At 36.8% G+C, this 22,696-nt stretch overlaps 1 protein-coding gene across 2 annotated transcripts in view; it reads right to left on the reverse strand.

Annotated features, from left to right (window-relative positions):
• The window catches only part of LOC149539614 (calpain-type cysteine protease DEK1-like), a 217,610-nt gene that overhangs the window by 130,174 nt on the left and 64,740 nt on the right, over positions 1 to 22,696 (reverse strand). For both annotated transcript variants that reach the window (XR_016356273.1, XM_089800843.1), the window contains exon 10: positions 10,572 to 10,731. Coding sequence is in view for 1 of the 2 variants with exons in the window: in XM_089800843.1 (XP_089656969.1) it covers positions 10,572 to 10,731 (160 nt within the window). In the remaining variant the exon portion in view is untranslated. The remainder of the gene's footprint in view (positions 1 to 10,571; positions 10,732 to 22,696) is intronic.

Below are 22,696 nucleotides of genomic sequence, written 5' to 3' on the forward strand. Positions count from 1 at the left end.
GATATATTAGCATTAACAAATATGGATGTTAAGGGCATTGATACATATAAAAAAGCTTTCAAAAATGTTTACAAATCCTAGAGTTGTTGCACATATATGAGATGAGTTTGAGACTTTGCACCCTCTGATCTAAAGTGTCCAAATGTTAATGTGATGGCAAATAAAAAAGAAATGGACCCTACAAAGTGGTGGAACTTCCATGGTGCCACAAGTAGACAGTTGTAAAAACTAACTTTCAAACTTTTGTCATGTGTTTAACTTTATATGAATTATATTGTAATTTAAATTATTTCTTAGTTTGATTTATTTTTTATTGTTAGATTCTTTTTAACCATAAATATAAACATTTTTTAAAACATTCCAAATTCTTATGCATCTGAGGAATTTAAATACTTGTGGCTTCATTCATTCTGTGAAATGAAATAACTTGGCAACAAGCAAAGCAAAGAACCTTGTATAGGTGCATTTCAATCTTTCTCTCATCACATTCCTCTACAAGTTACATGAAACGATTAGCAGACTTTGGAATGTAGAACTTGAGATGAATAACATTGATTCATCCATAAATACATTGACACAACTCAATTCCATTCTTGAGAATTCCAACATAGTACAAGGAGCCTTCGGTAAATCTTCAAAGGGATCTAACTTTGGTTGGTGCTCACACACGATCCAACTATACTAACTCTTCAAAGAACCTTGATGATCCTGATCTCCAATTTCATTAGAATAGTGATGATATTTTGATATTGTGTGATTCTACCAAACAATTCATGTCTTTAAATTTTAAATTAATAATTAAGCTTTGTTTAAATATATTATATTGGAATATGTCACAATTATGTGTCGATTATGCTTTCATAGTAATGAAATTCTTGTTTACTAACTTCGGAAAATCATGTTAAATATGTGTTTATGTTCTTTATCCTATCATATCCAAATGAGAAATCTTGAACAATAATCGTATTTATATATGATACCATACCCGTGCCCATATGTGTAATGACCCTCTCTATAAAGGCCACAGAAACCCTCAAACTGAACTTAGGAATTTTGTCAAACACTTGGCGTGTAACAGTAACAATATTCAGGATATGGTAATTTCAGATTTGATACTTTCAGAATATAATCACAGAATTACAATATATATAAAGCCATTGAACTATATTTCAATTACAATGCAATAAATTCTGAAATTATTTTATTACCAATTCTGGACTGATTATTACAATGACTGTATGACAGCAAATTTACCAAAAAATTGACATATATTTCAGAATGCAAGAACCTGGTTTGAAGAACTATGGAAGAACACCACGTTTTGCTGCAGATCGTTGATGAAGACCTCCAACCGCACCCCCAAACTGTCCTTAATTTGCTGCTGCTGCCCAAACTAGCAGGGCCGTACCAGGCCGTACCTGTACGGCTGCTGAAATAAAATAATATTAGGGTTTTGGGACCCCCAAAATGCAAGGAAAATGGGCGCCTAGGGTTAGGTAGTAACCCTGTAAAACCATAAAAAATAACTCCAAGGGGTTGAGGAGATATGAGCAATTATGTGGTTCCGAACCCTGCTTTGCCAATTCTGAAAATGCACTTATTCTGTCTTCAAACTCTTGTCAAATGCTTCTCCAATGATAGGGCAAATCTGAAATCCTTATTCCAACCAAAAACAAACCCTAACAACGAATTCTCAATAAGCTCCAATGAGATGGCTGAATACCAACTCCAATTATGCAACAATTCAGGTGATATTTCACACCCTCAAAGTCGCCAATCCAAGGGAGTGATTCGTTCCCAAAGATCGAATAATTTGCAGATCCAAAGTCCACAAATGTCTTCACAATGAAGAAGTAGAAGAGTTCTCCAATCCAAGCATGTCCAAATGAGAGGCCCAGCCCTCTATTTATTCACTTTTCTAAGAAGTTGCTAGAACTTCTAGAAACATCCTTTATAATTTCTCATTATAATGCACTTTTTTTTATAATAAAGTAATTTTATAAAATAAAAAGTGCAACTCAAATTAAAATTATAACATGTGGGCCCCAATATCACATAATGATAAAATATAACCTCTTAACACTTCTTCAAGAGCAAGATGTGACTATCTGATCCGCAGAATTGACTCTCTTTCCACACCATTTGCCTACGAGAGTCTGGAATAGGCAAATCCATGATCAATGCCATGTCGAACTAAAGAGGGGACATTACAGTCCGCCCCTCCTGAAATTGCTTGGCCTCAAGCAATCTCAACGCCGGGTGCTGCAAAATAGCCTCCCCCTCCCAAGTAGCATCCTCAACAGGTAAACCTTTCCACTTAACCAAGTATTCTCTGATCACCCTTCTACGAAGCTGCTTTTCTCTACTCTCCAGGATGGATTCTGGTACTAAAATCAATTTTCCCTCATCGTCTAAAGGAGGTAACACTGCAGAAGGCACCACATTCTGACCCAACGCCTTCTTGAGGCGTGACACATGAAACACATTGTGCACTCTGCTGTCTGCGGGAAGCTCCAACTCATAAGCCACTTCACCAACTCGCCTGATAATCCTGAATGGTCCATAATAGCGTGGCTTAAGTTTCTCTGCCCCACTCTTCTTAAGAGTAGATTGCCTGTATGGCTGCAACATGAGGTAAACCATATCATCTACCTCAAAACTACGCTCAGTTCTCTTCTGGTCTGCATACTGCTTCTGCTGGTTCTGAGCTCTTGCAATATTGTCTTTGAGGGTAGCAACTATATCCTTACTCTCCTGTAATAATTCACCTGCACTGGGTACCCGGCTGTCGCTCAACAACAAATCCAAGAAACTAGGTGCTTCATAACCGTAAAGTGCCATGAAGGGTGTCATCTGTATAGTCATATGATATGTAGTATTGTAACAATACTCGCAGAGATATATCCATCTAACCCAAACTCGCTGCTGAGCTGCCACATAATTCCTTAAATACCCTTCCACCCATTTGTTCACAATTTCTGTCTGACCATCGGTTTGTGGGTGATAGCTAGTGCTGGGTGTAAGCTCCGTGCCACATAACCGGAATACCTCCCGCCAAAAGTGACTCATGAAACGGCTATCCCTATCACTCACAATGTTCTGAGGCAAGCCGTGCAATTTGAAAACCTCCCGAAAGAAAACCTCTGCCACCTGAGCTGCTGAATGTGTAGTGGTGATAGGAAAGAAATGAGCATATTTCGTTAATCTATCTACCACCACATAAATACAATCTCGTCCTTGTACCTTGGGCAAACCTGTGATAAAGTCCATGGAGATGCATTCCCACTTCCTGTCGGGAATCGGAAGTGGCTGTAGGAGCCCTGCCGGATAGCTGTGTTCTTGTTTGTTTTGCTGGCAAACAAGACACTCTCGAACATACTGCAAAACATCAGCTTTCAGCCCTTTCCAAGTGAACCGCTCTCGAACTGACTTGTAAGTCTTGAAGTACCCGGGATGGCCTGCTGTCGGTGAGTCGTGAAGTGCTCTCATAATCAGTTGCTTAACCTTCGATCCTGGGACCAGGTAAATCCTGTTCTTGTAAATGATCAAATCATCCACAAGTGTGTATCTGGTATCAATCACTGTTCTCTCTACTATATCGGAGGCCCATGTATCCCTGGCATACTCTGCTATAATCAAGTGTCGCCAATCCTCTGATATCTGAACCATAAGAGTGAGGTGTGGCCTTCGAGATAGAGCATCTGCAACAACATTCTGAGTTCCCTTGACATATGAGATGTCAAAATCATATGCCTGCAACTTACTTACCCACTTTTGTTGGCGATCATTCAGGTCCTGCTGTCCCAAGAAATGCCTCAGACTGTTATGATCAGTTTTAATACAAAACTTGCTACCCACAAGATATTGTCTAAATTTGGCCAAAGCATGCATGATGGTCAACATCTCCTTATCATATATACTGAATGAACGCTCAGGGCCTCTGAGCTTCCTGCTCTCATAAGCTATGGGGTGCTTATTCTGCATAAGTACAGCACCTACTCCCTCTCCAGATGCATCACATTGAAGCTCAAATGGCTTCGTGAAATCAGGTAATGCTAGAACTGGGCACGTAGTCATTATCTCCTTAAATCTCATAAAACAGTCCTGTGCCTTCTGAGTCCACACAAATTCCCCTTTTTTCAGTAAATCTGTCATGGGAGCTGCATGTCGTGAGTAGCCACTAACAAACCTGCGATAAAAACCACATAAACCAAGGAACCCCCTCAACTATGTAAGCTTCTCTGGTGGAGGCCAATCAACAATAGCGCGAATCTTTTCAGGATCCATCCGCACTCCCTCTGCACTAATGATGTGTCCTAAATATAACAGCTCGGTCATCCCTAAGTCACATTTGGACTCCTTTGCATACAAGGACTCCTTCTGTAGAATGCTCAACACCATCTCCAAATGCTCTAGATGCTCCTGCCATGATCGGCTATAGATCAAAATGTCATCAAAAAACACCAGTTCATAGTGGACTGGAAAGTGGCAGGTGCATTGGTCAGGCCGAAAGGCATGACTACAAACTCAAAGTGCCCACAATGACATCTGAAAGCAGTTTTCTCAATATCCTGTTCACGGACTCTGATCTGGTGATATCCTGATCTCAAATCAATTTTCGTGAAATAACAGGCCCCATGCAATTCATCTATCAACTCATCAATGCGAGGAATAGGATACCTGTTCTTAATGGTTCTCTTATTTAATGCCCTGTAATCAATACACATCCGAAGCGTTCCATCCTTCTTTTTTACCAAAACAACAGAAGATGCAAAAGGTGACTTACTGGGTCGGATGTGCCCCATCGCTAGCAACTCCTCAATGGTCCTTTCGATCTCATCCTTGAGTCGCTTTGGATGTCGATATGGTGTGACCATGACAGGTTTAGCACCTTCCTCCAGCTCAATAATATGCTCAATGCCTCTGTCCGGTGGCTTGCCTGGTGGAATCTCACTGAATACCTTTTCGTACTTAATCCTCAACTTCTGAATATCAGGATGATATTCCGCCTTATGTTGCTCCTCCTGTGTAGGTATCAAAGTACAAACTGCTGCCCACTCTATATCATTATGCCTAGTTAATCTCTCCAGCCGCCTAAATGAGATAGTCCTGATGTCTCCATTACGGATAGCCTTTAGCACATGAGTCCTACCATTCATTTCGAATTGTATCTCCATATCCTCTAATTTTAGGGTAACCACCTTCAATGAATGTAGCCACTGCATTCCAAGTACTATGTCCATGTCACCCATGTTGACCACATGATAGTCCTCCTTAAACTCATAGTTGTTCAAGCGTAAAGGTAAGTCTCGTACCATCCTGTCACAACGAAGAGTGTATCCATCAGCTACCTTGACTCTTAGTCCTTCGAACTCCTCAGTAATGAGTCCACGCTTCTCTACAAATCGTGCATCAATGAAATTATGCGTGGCATCTGTGTCCAACAATGTAATAACCTTCTGTCCAGCCAAGACTCCCCGAAGTCTGAAAGATCCCTCTCTCTGGATACTAGACAGTCGTGCTTCCTGTAAATGTAGCTCTGTTTCCTGCCTTTGCCCTGCACTGTCTATCTCCTGCTCTCCCTCTGCTTCATCAGGATCCTCATCATGATGTTCTGAACCATCTGAATCTGAGCCTTCGTAATAAGCCCACATTGCCCGGTTGGCTTTCCCTTTTGGCCTCATAGGACAGTCATGGCCGTACTCATACGGGCCTTTGCAATAGAAGCATAGCTTCTTCCTACGCAAGTCATTAAGTGTCTCCTTGTCCAGCCTCTTACTTTCTTCCTTAGGTAGCTGTGCCTCTCTATGAAAGGGTTTCCTGTCCTTATCTTTTCCTGAAGGGAAACTCTTTGCCTGAAATTTATTTTTAGAAGCTGAAGAGGAATCCATGTCACGAGCTTTCTTAATGGCTTCCTGCAAAGTGGGAGGGTTGAGAGCTTTAATCCACCCTCTCAACGGATCAACTAACCCATCCATAAATAAAACCAATAGCCTTCGTTCAGATACATCTGTTACTAACACTGCAAGTTTCTGAAACTCTGAAATGTATGTTTCCAATGAGCCCCACTGTTTAAGCTGGGCTAATTCCTTGAAATGGAGTTCTGGATCTTTCTTATCAAAACGTTCAATCAGTCTCTCCGTAAACTCCACATATGAGGTAATGTGTGCATGACCCATAGTGATCATACCATGATGCCACCATTCGTGTGCTAACCCATCCAGGTGAATTGCTGCATACTTAATAGCTTCTTCCTCAGACATAGGATTCAATTGAAAGTATGTGTCAAGCTTTTGAACCCAAGCTCTTGCTGTAGACTTCCCCGAGCCATCATAATATGGTAACTGTAGTTTTCCTACTTTCTTTCGTAGCTCATAGTTCTGAGTCCTGTCTTGTCCACGGGGCATATGCTTCATCCGCACATCCATATACTCTCTAAAGGTGATTGCAGCTGTAAAATCTGGTCCTCCTGCTTCCCAATCTCTCCTCAGCTGATCCTGTATGTCAGTGATCTGGGGTTCTGGTACCGGCTGCTCTGGAGCTCTAGGAAGGAACGTAGGAATCATAGGCCTCGAACTTACTGTCCGAGCTTGCTGGGGGGCATGACCGAAATTGTTCCCAATTTGTTCGCCTCCATTATGTCTCTCATCCTGATCATTCCCATTCTGATTGTGACCATTCTGATTATTTCCTCCACCTATGTTAGCGTTCAACCCCATTTGTCGAGCCATCATCTGCATCATAAGCTCCATTCTCTGATTCTGTTATTGTGCTCTTTGTTCGACTAATCGCTGTCCCTGTGCCAGGGTGTCTAATAACTGTAAAAATCTTTCCTCTTGCGGATCTGGACCGGCATTCCCGCCTCTATCCATATTGTAGTCGTAGTCTTGATCAAAAAATACCTCCCCTGTGTCTGTATGACTGGATTCTATGTCCACCTGGATAGATGAGCTAGACTGTTCGCTCTGTAGGTCAGAAATCCTATCTTGTCTGGCTTTGGTATTGCGGAAATTATAAGGCCTTTGTCGCATGCTCTGATTTTAGTGTTTTGACATTTCGTCAAACACTTTCCCTCCTATCCAGCTGTTCCAAATTCCCTATAAGACCTCCACAGGATGGCAGGACTTATAGCTCTGATACCACTGTAATGACCCTCTCTATAAAGGCCACAGAAACCCTCAAACTGAACTTAGGAATTTTGTCAAACACTTGGCGTGTAACAGTAACAATATTCAGGATATGGTAATTTCAGATTTGATACTTTCAGAATATAATCACAGAATTACAATATATATAAAGCCATTGAACTATATTTCAATTACAATGCAATAAATTTTGAAATTATTTTATTACCAATTCTGGACTGATTATTACAATGACTGTATGACAGCAAATTTACCAAAAAATTGACATATATTTCAGAATGCAAGAACCTGGTTTGAAGAACTATGGAAGAACACCACGTTTTGCTGCAGATCGTTGATGAAGACCTCCAACCGCACCCCCAAACTGTCCTTAATTTGCTGCTGCTGCCCAAACTAGCAGGGCCGTACCAGGCCGTACCTGTACGGCTGCTGAAATAAAATAATATTAGGGTTTTGGGACCCCCAAAATGCAAGGAAAATGGGCGCCTAGGGTTAGGTAGTAACCCTGTAAAACCATAAAAAATAACTCCAAGGGGTTGAGGAGATATGAGCAATTATGTGGTTCCGAACCCTGCTTTGCCAATTCTGAAAATGCACTTATTCTGTCTTCAAACTCTTGTCAAATGCTTCTCCAATGATAGGGCAAATCTGAAATCCTTATTCCAACCAAAAACAAACCCTAACAACGAATTCTCAATAAGCTCCAATGAGATGGCTGAATACCAACTCCAATTATGCAACAATTCAGGTGATATTTCACACCCTCAAAGTCGCCAATCCAAGGGAGTGATTCGTTCCCAAAGATCGAATAATTTGCAGATCCAAAGTCCACAAATGTCTTCACAATGAAGAAGTAGAAGAGTTCTCCAATCCAAGCATGTCCAAATGAGAGGCCCAGCCCTCTATTTATTCACTTTTCTAAGAAGTTGCTAGAACTTCTAGAAACATCCTTTATAATTTCTCATTATAATGCACTTTTTTTTATAATAAAGTAATTTTATAAAAATAAAAAGTGCAACTCAAATTAAAATTATAACATGTGGGCCCCAATATCACATAATGATAAAATATAACCTCTTAACACTTCTTCAAGAGCAAGATGTGACTATCTGATCCGCAGAATTGACTCTCTTTCCACACCATTTGCCTACGAGAGTCTGGAATAGGCAAATCCATGATCAATGCCATGTCGAACTAAAGAGGGGACATTACAATATGTGTATCTATATCCATTTCCATGCAACTTTGACCTATGGCCTAATTACTATCCTAAATTCGCATCATTGAAATAAACACTTCTCTCTTAGAAAGTACACATTAATTAATAAATGTTTTAATCAATACAACTCCTTTTCAAAAATCTCACACACATGCAACACCTATCTAGCTCTATAAATTATACCAATATAGAGAGCACTAATCTTCACATAGGAGCACCATCACATCAACTTACAAGAGTAATATTATATACTCCAATTACATTACATGGAGACTAGGAAATGCAATAAAGTACTTGATAATAGAAGTCACTCAAAACCTTCACATATAGATTTTGCTAGAACTCTAGAGCAAGGGTGTGAAACTAAGATAAAGAACTTTGAATGTTTATTATTAGAAATCACAACTTGACATAAATGAGCCTCGTTTGGTGCAAGTTTGTTTCTTACCATATATATACTGCAATACTAAAGAAATGCATCGTGGCTGCCATATGCAGTTCATATAACTTTTTCTCAAAAGAAAAATGAAAAATAATTCTAATAAAAAGTTTGATCACTTATGAAATTAGAAACATTTCCCAATTATTCAGTATAGATTAAAAATAAATGCATATAATGATGGAGTCGTCTAACATCATTACTAGTATTTACTACACACAAGATCTGCAGCACTTCTATCCTGCACAAACACACCTGATTCACCATTCTCATCCTACAAATTTTCAATAATAAACATTGTTTTTCTATTGTTTGTGAACTAGCTAAATATTTCATTTCCTAATTATTCAAAATATATATGAATATATCATGGACCTTATCATTTTAAGTACACATAAAAATAAGACAAACAAGTATCAACAACCTGCACAAATACCTTTCAACACTTTTAGAAAGTATCTTCTTTATATAATAAATATTTCACACATAAGAGCGCCAGAGGAAAATATTACAATAATGCTAACAAAATTAAATATGGCAACACTACTCATGCTTCCCCTCAAAATACATTACGTGTTACACAAGGTAAGCTATACTAGAAGTAATAACTATTATAAACATCCTAAGTACATTTATCTCAAAAATGTCAAGGGATGGGATACCTTAAGTTATTATATTTATTCAGAAGTTATCTTTTTTATTCCAGACGTTTCTCAAAATCATCCTATTTTATTTGTATTGTTTACCTTGTTTCTATTTTTATTTGGAGGTATATTTAACTGGAGTTACTTTAAACATATTTTATATCCTTACGAATAATTTCAAGTTGTATTTCCTTGACGCATTTTATTTTACTTTGTTTTTGAAAAAGTATTTGTATTTTACTTTACTTGGGAATTAAACTTCTCAACATATTTTTCACTTGAATTTTGTACATTTAATTGTCTAATTAAATTTCATTCTATTTAAAAGAAACTCTTTGTCATGCATGATCACAAAGTTATCCACCATAACTAAATTTGTCCAGTCAATGCATTTGCACTATGTTAGACACATGCTAATTGCTAGTTAACACCAAGCTCAATAATGTACACATATTTATGAAAGGTACAAGTATTGACGATCTCATACTTAGACATTTGTAACTTTATGAACTTCCATTAACCTGAGATTTAAAATTATACAATCTTAGCCAAAGGTGAAGTCTAATTGATTTAACAGTCATATCAAGATATATTTCACTCAAGCTACGTGCCATGTTCATCAAACCACTTCTCCAGCATGCACATTGGAATCAAATAGGATACCATATTTGAACAAGCAATGCTAAATTCAGTAATCAGGCACTTGAAAATTACTACTCAAGGCCAAACTCAAAATGATAAATACGTTTATAGGCATCATGGACATAAGAGGCTATCAATAATTTCAAATATGAAGCTTTGTAATTTCTTAAGAAAACATTGATTCTTCATACAATTTCTTAAGAAATCATTGATTCTTTATAGAATCTGAGTGATAAAAACAACATTAGCATAAAGCATAACTTCAATAAAAAGCTAAACTATTCAAGCATTATTCTTAGATTTAGTCAAACAAATAATAAAATCAATAATTAGATAAGAATATTCTTATGACCACACACAACAATCTATTAAGCAGAAGGTAGGAATTAATCTTAGTAGAAAACAATAACATAAGAAGTAGATTTAAGCAAGTCGTATACTACTGGACCAAAAATAACTTCACCAAAATTATTTATGCATACCTCCTTTGATCTGTTAAGGTGTCCTTGATTATTGCTTGTCCGCTCTAATGGAGGTGAGCAAAAACAGTATCCGTTGTTTATCCATATTGGAATGGTCACAGACAAGCATACCAACATGAGTGGTACTGTCAATGCCAATCCAAGCATAATAGATGATTTACTGCAGATATCAAAGTTGATAATAGAATATCAAAAATCGTTAAAAACAAGAGCATTGAGCTCTTTCCATGATTGATATTGACAATTCAGATTTAAAAAGTTGATTTGACATGCTATTTGAAATTTTGAAATAAAATAACAAAAAATGAAATTACATTCAATGCTGCAATTTATAAGAGAGCCGATTATGATGCAATCAAGTATGTGTGGGGAGGTGTCCCCTACCCAGAATTTGGTGTCCCAGACCCCTAGTCATTTCAAGGACAGGGACACCAAGGGGATGACCCCCTATTGTCCCAAATACCAGCGCAAACCTCTAAAACACAAGAAAACGTCTCTTGCCATTTCAGGACAGCTAGTCATCCCCAAAATGGCTAGACATTCCCAAATGGAAGGGAACATTTCCTATAGTAATAATTTTATAAAGGAAGAAATTTTTTCTTTAATTTTATTTCCTTCATATGAGAATCAGAAAAATAAATTTAGTTTTTAAATATATAAGAATCGAATATATGAGAATCAAAATAGCTATTCTAATTTTAAATGTATGAAAATCAAATATAGTCAATGAAATATACAATAAGAGTTTACATCTATTTAATTTTCAGAAAAATGCCAAGTCTGAGTCCTAATACTATGCTTGAAAACTTTCGTTCTTGAGTTTTGAAATTAAAGAGATGCATTATTATATTTCTTTGTGTGATTGTACTTTATTTTCTTTGAAAATGTTTACTATTTGGCACTGACAATAGTGGCTAGCATTGGATGATCCACTTGTGCCGGAGGGGGGTTAGTAACTTAGATGGTTTTGACTATTTGGATATTAATATCCAAAATCAAGGTTAATTCATAGACTGTCGTATTTTGATGTTCAAGACTTTTGCACGCATGTTTGAGACTTTTTTATATTAATAAACTACGGAGTTTTTATGTTTGAAATTATTGTTATAATTCTTTATTGAAATTGTAATGTCCTCATTGGTTGCCAGCATCAGTATTTCAGGGTTTAGCCTAATATTGTATCCTCGTAGGCTAATGAGGACAGTTAGAGGGTGTTCTGAGGTTTGGTTCATCTCCAACATTCAGCGATTTATGGATTTGGCCTTCGTTCGATGTCATTTGGACCCCATTTGCCATACTATGTATAGTAAGTCAGGGCTAATGGAGATGGACCCTTTCTATTTTTAGAAAGTGTATTTGGTCACATGGGGAATTATGAGGAGAGATTCCTATTTCAGATAGCATGGCAATCAGACAAGTATTTTAAGAGATATTTAAGTTTAAGTGACTTAAGTGATTTATTTAAATATTTTAATGTTATAAAGTTATAAAGTCACTTAAGTGACTAAAAGACGAAATTGGTTTTTATTCCCACATTGCCTAGTTGTTTGTGTCTTCCCTTATATCGAGGTTATAAAAGCATGGAGCTACATTGGGATTAAAACAAGGATGAATATGGTAAATATAATATATTGCTACCACGGTTGCTTTAATGTGATTGGGTAACTCTGAGGACGAAACCCCTCAAGTTCTTTGAGAAAGTTGGACGTCACCTCAACCCCTCATACTGGGATAAAAGTACAGTTCAGGAAGGAAATGGCAAGTGAACAGTGATTTCGTATCAGGCTGGAAGTAAGTTATTTGTTACAGTGAAGTAGGAATTACTTGTTTTGGTTCTTCCTCCATTCTCTCAGTAATAGTTATTGCCGGCTAGGGAGGTAAGACTGCAGTCAGCATAGTCCTTGCACTGTAGACAGGTCAAGAGACACCTCACAGCAGTAGGAAAAGTATCCACAATCAGAGCAAGGGAGTATCGAACTGCAGTTACAAGCTGAGTCTGCATTCACATGTTCAACCCAGCATCTATGTCTATGTTATGACAAGGGATGTAGTCCGCAGGTTGTAGATGAAATTAATTATGGGTCACACGAATCACAGCAGGAGCCACAGTGCATCAATGTACCTTGGTAACAATCTACTTAGTGGCCACATCCAAGAGAGAAGGGACAGTTTGTTGATTATATCTGGGAGTGTAACTTACAGCAGAGTACAATCTCCAGCTCGCATGGACAGTCACCTACAGCAGCCCACTTCAAGATACCAGTAACCTGCTGCAGACTCTCATACCTTGTTACTTGGGCTGTTCTCCTTCAGCAGCTAACATACAGGTGCATTAACTCTTGTTTGTATTGAAAGACAGTAATCAACTGCTGCAAGTAAAAACATTGAATTTGATTCATTCCCTTGTCATATTTCCAATAGATGGTAATCAATATTAATCCTGTTATCATTATTTCAAGCACTGCTGTGTAATTGCTAGAATCAATTTATTTCAATCTCTATTAGACTTTGCCATGTCTTACCAGAATCAGTTTATTTCAATGGCCCTATAGTTTAATCCAAGAGATCGTACACCAACTCTTTGACAAAGATTCCATCAGCATAAATGTTAATTTCCGGATCAGATTAAGTAAGGATTATTACACAAAATCTATTATGTCATTATACTAAACTCTCATGATTTATTTACATATTGATATTATTGTTATTAATTATCGACATCTTGCTCAGTTTTCCCCTATCTCTACATAATATATTAATATATTTTTTCTATTAATGATAGAGGATCAAAAAACTTCAAGTTAAATCAAGCCAAAATCTGGATGCCACCAAAACTGCATCTACAGATGGTTTTTTCAAGCTAACAAGACCATCAACTAAATTGATCCAGCTACCAAAACAAATAAGCTGTACTGTACAAAGCATGTTCAGTTATACACAAAAGAAAGCTATTCAACTTTAAACCAGTTATCCCCAACCATCCTTTGGGCTGCTATTAAGGCTGATATTGCTGAAGTTCCATCCATCATCATAAACATTATTCTCAGGAGGTCTAATAACATTATCCTCTTCACTGTTGCTATATTGATTAGTTTGATCATTCTCCTGTTGACCATCATTAGTATCTGCTGGGCTAGCAATCACATCTTCTTGAGGCAATCTTCTATCAGCGTTGTTGGTTATCTCCTGCTCTTGCATCTCTTGCATCAGAATATTGCCCATGAGCACATCTTCTTCGAATAGCACCATATTGTTTCCTTTCAACAAATCCATGAACATTTCTTTCGGTACCTCGATAAGAGCCATAACCTGAGAAAAAATGATGAGAAGGGTGACTTTAAAATATAAAAAAACCCAGTACGATCCTATTGCCTCCCTTGAAAAATCTTCCAATTCCTTTGCCTCCAAATGAACCACAAAACTTCATTAGTAAGAGTGAACCAAAAAGCATTCAATTTAAGGTCAAATGACTCAACAAAGCCAGTGAGGACTTCATGCCAAGAAAGACCAGGTTTATGGTTCCAAGCAAGGGGGATACCAAAGAAAACAGACCAAATACTAAATGAAAACTTGCATTCAAAGAAAACGTGTTCAAACATAACGAACACACAATTGGTTGCTTACCATTACAGGAAAAAAAGCGCCAACAGGGAGTTTTTTAAGCAAAAGCATCCATCTAAAACAAACTTTCTTAGGTTCAACAAGAGAATGCCAAAACATATCAAAAATGAAAAGCCATCTAGTATGAGAACACTCAAACCCCCAGACCTGGTTGATTCTATCAAAGATATCCATTTTTTGATTAAGAAGAGTAAATCTGCTTACTAGAGAACTCATTTAACATCTTACCATCTTGCCAGCAAAGTTGTTCAATAAACTGTTTAGTATTCAAATATTTACCTGGGAATCAAGAACCCAAAGCCTTGCTAACCAATGTGAATGTCTTTTTTTGAGTGTTAGGAATATTGATCTTCCTTCTCATATCCTCCCAAGAACTCATTTGATGATCAATAACCACATCTTGAATCAAAGAAATGCCCTTTTTATTCCAAATTTTAGCTGAACAACATTGTGTTAGAACCAATGGCTTCCCATTGAGATATACCCCCCACCAAAGAGATCTGTCTTTAACTGAATAATAACAAGGATCTTTCCCAACAGCATACCTTGATTGGATCAATAATCTCACCTAGACCCAAGGCTTCCAAATAGAGTGAAAAACCTTTGAACCAGCAACTCTGACATCAAAATCCCCAAGGACAATATCCCAAAAAGGGAATGTTGCCTTAATGCTTACGCTTTTTGATGATAGCCCTAGAAATATTGTTTCGAACCAATATCTTCCATGGTTCACTACCTTCCAAAGGGTTAAGAACCCACTTGGCTGCCAAAGCAATTCCTTGAGTCTTGATGTCTCTCATGCCAAGACCCCCCAGTTTCTTCGGATAACAGCACCACTCCCATTTGACATTATGTCTCTTTTTATTGCCAAGACCATCAGACCACAGAAAATGTCCTAAAGTCTTCTCAATCCTAGTAGTTTGATACTTAGCAAGCAGCCAAGCAGAAGAATAATAAATAGTGTACGAGGACAGAATCTTCTGAACAACTTGTGCCCTCCCAGCAATAGACAAAACATGTGCCTGCCATTTTAAATGTTTATCTCTATCTCAGCATAAATCCAATTCCACATGTCTTTCAAACTAGGTTCAATGGAGAATGGGATGCCGAGATACCTCACAGTGTGCTTGGGCCCACACCATTGCCACTCCTGATTTCTTATCCAATCTGGAGGGGAGTCATACCATCCCAAGATAAATGACTTCCCTGTAGAAATTTTAGCACCTGATGCACTACAATATAGCTGCATCCTATACATCACAATCTCAAAATTACCTTCAGTCAGCTCCAAAAACATAGCAATATCATCAGCAAATTGCTCAAAAAGAAGAATATCATTATTAGGTAAGAAAATGCCTTTCACTGGTGGACCAAGCTCATTAGCCTTTAGAATGTAAGATAAAGCATCAGCAGCAAGTACAAAGAGAGAGGGGGCAAGAGGACACCCTTGTCTGATGGATCTCCCTAAACAAATAGGTTTGGAAAGCTCCCCATTGACCTGGATAACTGTATTAAAATCCTTAAACAAAATATTAACCATCTGCAGAAAGAGGGAGGAAACCCTAATCTTTCCAAAGCTCTAATCACAAATTCCCACTCAATCCTGTCATAAGCCTTCTCAAAATCCAGAAGCACCATACACACATTCTGGCCACTGTCTTTTCCCCACTGCATGGCCTCCCAACTAGTAATTAAGTTCTCTAAAATATGTCTACCTTTAATAAAGCCGGTCTGAGAAACAGAGACAATATTATTTAGCATCCCAGCAATTCTTTTGGCCAACAACTTTGCAAGAATCTTATAGGACAGGTTAAGCAATGTAATTGGCTTGCAATTTTTCACCTGATACTTGTCCCCACATTTGGGCAACAATTTGATAACTCCTTTATTAATCTCTTTCCCAAGTGTACCAACCTCAAAGGGCTCTTCATAAACTCCCAGCAGATCTTCAGCAATCCAATAAATATTCTTTTTATAGAATTCGGCAGGCAGTCCATCAGCCCTAGGAGATTTCCCATTAGCCATAGAAAGAATGGTATCATTAATTTCTTGCACACTAATAGGAACATTCAATTTCTTGACTTGTTCCCCAGAAACTTTCCTGAGAATAAGATTTATACACTTATTCATGTCTCTTAATATACTGTCATTCTGTTCAGACTTGAACAACTCAGAATAGAACTGATAAAAAGCATCCACAATATCTTTGTTATCCTTAGAAATACCATTATCAGTATAAATAACTTCAATTTTCTCTCTGCTCTCTTTAGCTCTGATGATGTTAAAAAAATATTTGGAGCCTCTAATCAACTTCTCCGAAGTATTAATCAATTTTTTCTCCAATTCAATGTCTTTCCCTTTACCCTGCAATTCCTTCTCAATATTGTTCTTCTAACAATATTGTTCTTCTAATACAAATTGTCTTCCCTTCTCCTATCTTTGGCTAATTTGCAGCACTTTCTTCCATGAGTCAACTTTAAGTACCCATTTGTAAATAGCTATAGCATCTTTATTACAAAAATTGGTCATAATGGAAACAATGTATAAGGTATTGTCAATGCCTTTTTCTTGAAGGAGAGAGGTATTCAGTTTGAATAAACCCTTCTTTCTAACCACGCTTAAGCCCTCATCCTCAGAAAGAACAATGTGTGCATATATGGGGGAATGGTCTGAAATGCTAGCAAGAGATACCATAATCGAAGTACAATTGAGAGGATGAACAAATTTTAAAATGTGGGGATTTAAATGCATTCTATCAAGTCTGCAATATACTCTCATATTTAAGGCCTGCTTATTACAGCAGGTATACCATATACCATTAAAATCCTTCTTACCTTTATCCATCGAGTCTTGGACCTATAATCTTCTTTTGAATTTGGACCAAAAAAATAATTCATTACATTTCCACCCATAATATGATCCCCTCTTCTTATCCTGACCGCTTTCTATATCATATTGAAATCCCCAGGGACAATCCAATTTGCTTCAAGAAGATTGTCTGCTAACCAATCCCAAAGAATTGCTCTATCTCTATAGTCATTGGGAGAGTAGATATTGCAAATTCCCACATCAGATCCATTAATTTTAAATATGGCCCAAATAGCTCTGTAACAAGGAGAATAAATTATGAGAAACAATTCTATCCATCCACCAGGAATTAATAAGCAAAGTCACCCCACCTTTACCCCTTTGATGCCCCGAGTAAAGGCAAGAGGCTTTATCCAATTTGTGAGTATTGTAAGCATGATAAGCAGTGGTCTTAATCTCTTGAAGGCAAATAATGTCTTTATTGATAAGCTTATTACACCAACTCCTAACAATATATTTCATGTCCGGCATTTCCAAACCTCTAACATTCCAGCTATATAGATGTAAATTCGTTCTAAATAGATTTAGGAGTTATTGCTTTTATAAAATCTGTTGGGCATCACCACTTTTGGCTTTATTATTCCTTTCACTGGTCTTAGCACTATTAGTTCTCTCATATGTTTTCCATTTTTTCTTTTTTCCGGAGACCTCAATAAATCCATCACCAGTATCCTCCTTAGAGACCCTGCTGCAAAAATTGTTGATTTCGGAGGAAGAGGCATTCTACAATTTGCCTGTAAGAATAGATGAGCTATTGTCTCCACCCAAATTATGTTGTTTAGAAACACCTCTGCTAGCATTCAAGTTCAATTTTTTCAATGCTAACTGCTGAGCATTCAAATTAGGCCCATTGTCCTCATTAACTTTCTCTCTTTCAATTGGCATGTATGCGGGTATTGAATCAAAGGGGTTCTTGAGATTTCCCTACAAACTTTCATTTGCCTAAACAACATCACAATCATCATCATACAAAGGGTTATGGTGAATAAAAAAATTGTTAACATTAGGGTTTTCGCTCATCGACTTGTAAACTTCTTCATTATTTTTTGTCGACACAGAATTGACCTTACTTTTACTATCTTCCTTGTTACCATTAATATCCTACATATTTTTAAGGCTCCCATTAAACTCTTTATATATGTTTTTTAACAACGGCCTTTCTTATTATGGCCATTCATTTTGCAATGGAAACACGCTCCCAAATCACCCAATTTTTGAATTTTCCAACAAAAATTATCTTTCTCAATTTTAACAAAGATTTCTTATGGAAAAAGAACATCAGAATTTAAAGAAATTAGGGCTCTGGCATTCAAATATGAGAGGGTAACCCTAGATTGTTCAATCTGCAAGACCGGCCCCAAAAGGCTTAAGCAATTGTGGAAGCAAAGACCAAAATTTGGGTTGGACATTGATATTATTGTTATTAATTATTGGCATCTTGCTTTGTTTTCCCCTATCTCTACATAATATATTAATATATTTGAAAAATTCATATATGAATATATGAATTTGCATAATGCCTTCTCTTACCATCCCCTGTCCCCGTCCCTGGAATGTCATTGAACATAGATTACAATTAATTTGTCTAAAACTAATTTTCCTTGACTTTGTCCCTACTCTTCATAAAATCTCACATTTTTGAAGCCGATAAACCAGTAAACACTACACTTGTACTTGTTATAGCTACTATAATCAATAAGAGTATGTGAAAGCCCTCCCTGATTCTAACTTGACCATTGTAATATCCCTTGCTTTTCCTGGTGCAAACTTTAATGTCAAGGAATTTTGTCAAACACTTGTAATGAAACCTCTATCTTGTTGTCTTTTATTTTTAGATTGTTTTTTGCCTGCTTGGAATGGTTTATATAACGTTTAAACGCTTGTAAATGATTACTAAGATATCTAAACAAAGAACTAAAATGAAAATGCAATCCTTTCTATAATTTTTGATGTACATATATGATTTCTACTAGTAAAATATGCAGCTACAGCCAATGGAAATTTTCATTATACTACAACTCTCATGATTTATTTACATATTGATATTATTGTTATTAATTATTGGCATCTTGCTCTGTTTTCCCGTATCTCTGCATAATATATTAATATATTTGAAAAATTCATATATAAATATATGAATTTGCATAATGCCTTCTCTTAACATCCCCCTATCCCCATCCCTGGAATGTCATGGAACATAGATTACAATTAATTTGTCCAAAACAAATTTTCCTTCACTTGTCCCTACTCTTCATAAAATCTCACATTTTCAAAATCGGTAAACCACTAAACACTACACTTGTACTTGTTATAGCTACTATAATCAATTATAGTATGTGAAAGCCCTACCTAATTCTAACTTGACCATTGTAATATCCCTTGCTTTTCCTGGTGCAAACTTTAATCTCAAAGAATTTTGTCAAACACTTGTAATGAAACCTGTATCTTGTTGTCTTTCAATTTTAGATTGTTTTTGCCTGCTTGGAATATTTTATATTAAGTTAAAATGCTTGTAAACGCTAAGATATCTAAATAAAGAACTAAAATGAAAATGCAATCCTTTCTATATTTTTTAATGTATATATATAATTTCTACATGTAAAATATGCAGCTACAGCCAATGGACATTTCCACAAACACTTGGCATGCATCTTTCCAATTCCCAAATGCAAATCCTTATGCAAATTAGTCATTTACAGAAATTCAGCATTTTGACAACAAATGGCACGCAATCCTATATTGTTTGTATTCATATGCTAAACTAAGTATAAGTTGCTATGCCTGACAATCAAATTGTTGTTACAAAATCTGATACATAATGTGTATCGACTAGAGCACATATGTCGATAGATATAATTATGCAAAATACATCAAAGAACTTGATGATGAAATAGCAGCAAACTCAATCAATAAACCTTCAAGAAGCTCACGCCCAGATCATTAGGTGATTAAGAAAGCTTCAATAATAAGCACTTCAAACCCCTTGCAGAATTCTGAGAATATTCACTTTCAGATTTGCACAAAAAGACTCCCACGTCAAAAATGTGTATTTTATAAACACTCACAAACCCTTCACATCTCCCGCAGCTGATATATATCTGCTGCAGCTAATAATACCATAAATCAGCAACCACTAGGAATGATTAATCCTTGCCTTGAGAAGCTCAAACCTGTTGCTGCTAATAAACAACACAAATCTGAAGTAATTCCACACCAATTTCATCTAAGAAAGCTCAATGATGGCTCCTAGTTGAAGCTATTCTAATTGCACAATTCATTGAGTGTTACACTAGTTCACTATGCCGAAATAACTTTGAAGAATTCACAATTCTTCAAGCTTGAAATCTGAAACACTTGTTTTAATTCCTTCTCCACACAAACAAAAGAAAATGCACAGGTCATCAAATGAATTCCATTTCTCTCATCTATTGGTTTTTTATAATTCACAAAAAGAAATCAATCTTCTTCAATACACTTTTAATGACTTAGAAAATATTTAGCTTTTGTTCCACTTGCTTTTAATGTACTCAAAATATAATATTTAATTATATTTCCTTCCATTAGGTAAACAATAATATAACATGGAGTATATTTTAAGAATCACTTATACCTCCCTTTAAATTAGCAATTTACATTACTCCCCATATAGACTTTAGAATTTCACTTTATGATCACTAAATAATCCTTTTTAATAATAGAGTCAAATAACATTTAGTGATGTACACTTTTAAATAATAGTTAATAAAGTATTGCTATATTAATAATTGAAAAGTCATAACTGCAAAGATATTAATTATTTCTAGATTTTGTCAAAACTAGGCGATAACCCACTACATTCACTGCTAACCAGGTTGGCTTACTAAAAATAGTAAGGGACCATCTCTATCAACCCTTGATTTATTATACTTAGTAAATCCTTGAATACTTGATCGACAAAGGTGTCAAAGGTCATCACTACAACTAAGGTCATTGTAGGTGCCCTGTCAAATATAGAAATGCTAGATAGATGACTTACAATAAATACTAAGTGAAAAAAACTAAGCCAACTAACGAATGAGTCAATCATTATGCAAACAATGAGTCTAAGTACCTCTGGCAAAAATAGCTCTGACGGTAATTTAATTTACTATAAATAGTATGTCCCCAACTGGAAGCTCTATCAATGTCACCATAACTCCATACCACTACCAAACTATGAAGAAGCCCTGCTAAAGGTAAAAACTCTTTCCCAAAATAGACAATATAAATAGTGTGTCAATTTGACTATAAATAGTAAGTGTACATTGTCTTCCGGAATGGGATTTGGTCTCCAACTCTGTCAACTAGACTCTATGAACAACACTATTAGCCCATGAGGGTCAGAAAATAGGCTAAAACCTCTAAAATTCCACACTTAAGAGAAAAGGGGACATTACACTCTACCCTTCCTTAAATTGTTTTTCCCCAAGCAATCTAACAAAAAAAACACATCAATCCACCCAAATCCCAAGCATAGAATCATGTAATGTACCTATGACCACCAACCAGCTCCTCTAGAACTATCACTAGAATAACTGATAGAACCTGCCAAACTAAATCAAATCCATCCATAGATGTCGCACAAGTGAATATTTCATACAAAAGCAATTTAGAAGGCTAACAAAGCTAGCTTCCTTGGATTGCACCAAGCACTTCTAAATTGTGCATCTAAAAAAGATCATACATATTAGGAGTACAGAAAATTAGTAGGCACCCCTAATTGTGTAACCTCCTGGAAACTCCTCATTGAGCCCTGTTTGACTTCTCAATGCACTTGAAGGATCCCGACTCTAAATGGAAACCAGATGAGAAGAACATCGTTGAGTTGTATATCTAGGCTAAGATTGCGTGCAAATATTGTAACCATCAACATTTCGGATCATACTCCATGATCCATCATTAGGATGAGATAAGAACATCTTGACTTCTGCTACTCAACTATGATCCCAACTTCACCATGCCCAAAGTTGTGAAGCTAACCAATGAGGCCCGCCCAAAGTGTAGTGCTAGCTTTATTGTCACTTGGCTCCCAAATTACATTGAACTCACATCCATTTGCTATGTGAAGATACAAATCACGGAAGGTGTCTACAACATTACAACTATCTCCATCCTCTAATATATTATCATGGATGTGCGCAACCTACAAAGAGTCACTCTTGTGGCCACTAATCCCCCTGACTGCAGCATCCCACAAAGGAGGCTACAACCTCAAAGCCAATCCACACCAATAATGCATCATCAAACCCTCTGTGTGTGGATCATAAAGTAGTGATGAGCTCTCCTCCCTATGCAATCCTGATAAAAAGTTCCCACCTTAGTCAAACATTGATTTCATAGTTCTGAGTATAAACTCTGTCATCTGACTCGTCTCCAACTACTCCCATAGTGGATGTAAGCAGAGGAGAACCTGACACAACATGTGGTTTTCCACTACTTTCTACAAATGCACCCATCCCAACTATATCATTTGCACTTATAACTACGATAAGAGTGGACACATCATCCACAACCACATAATTATCTCTCGCGAGTATAAAGTTATCACCAACTGACACTATAGAGAATTGGATTACACCTATAGTCGATGAAGACTGTGCCCAACATAACTCCATCTT

This window comes from Cupressus sempervirens, chromosome 9, assembly GCF_028749045.1.
Source record: "Cupressus sempervirens isolate cs-2001-9-10 chromosome 9, ASM2874904v1, whole genome shotgun sequence".
Lineage (NCBI taxonomy): Eukaryota > Viridiplantae > Streptophyta > Pinopsida > Cupressales > Cupressaceae > Cupressus > Cupressus sempervirens.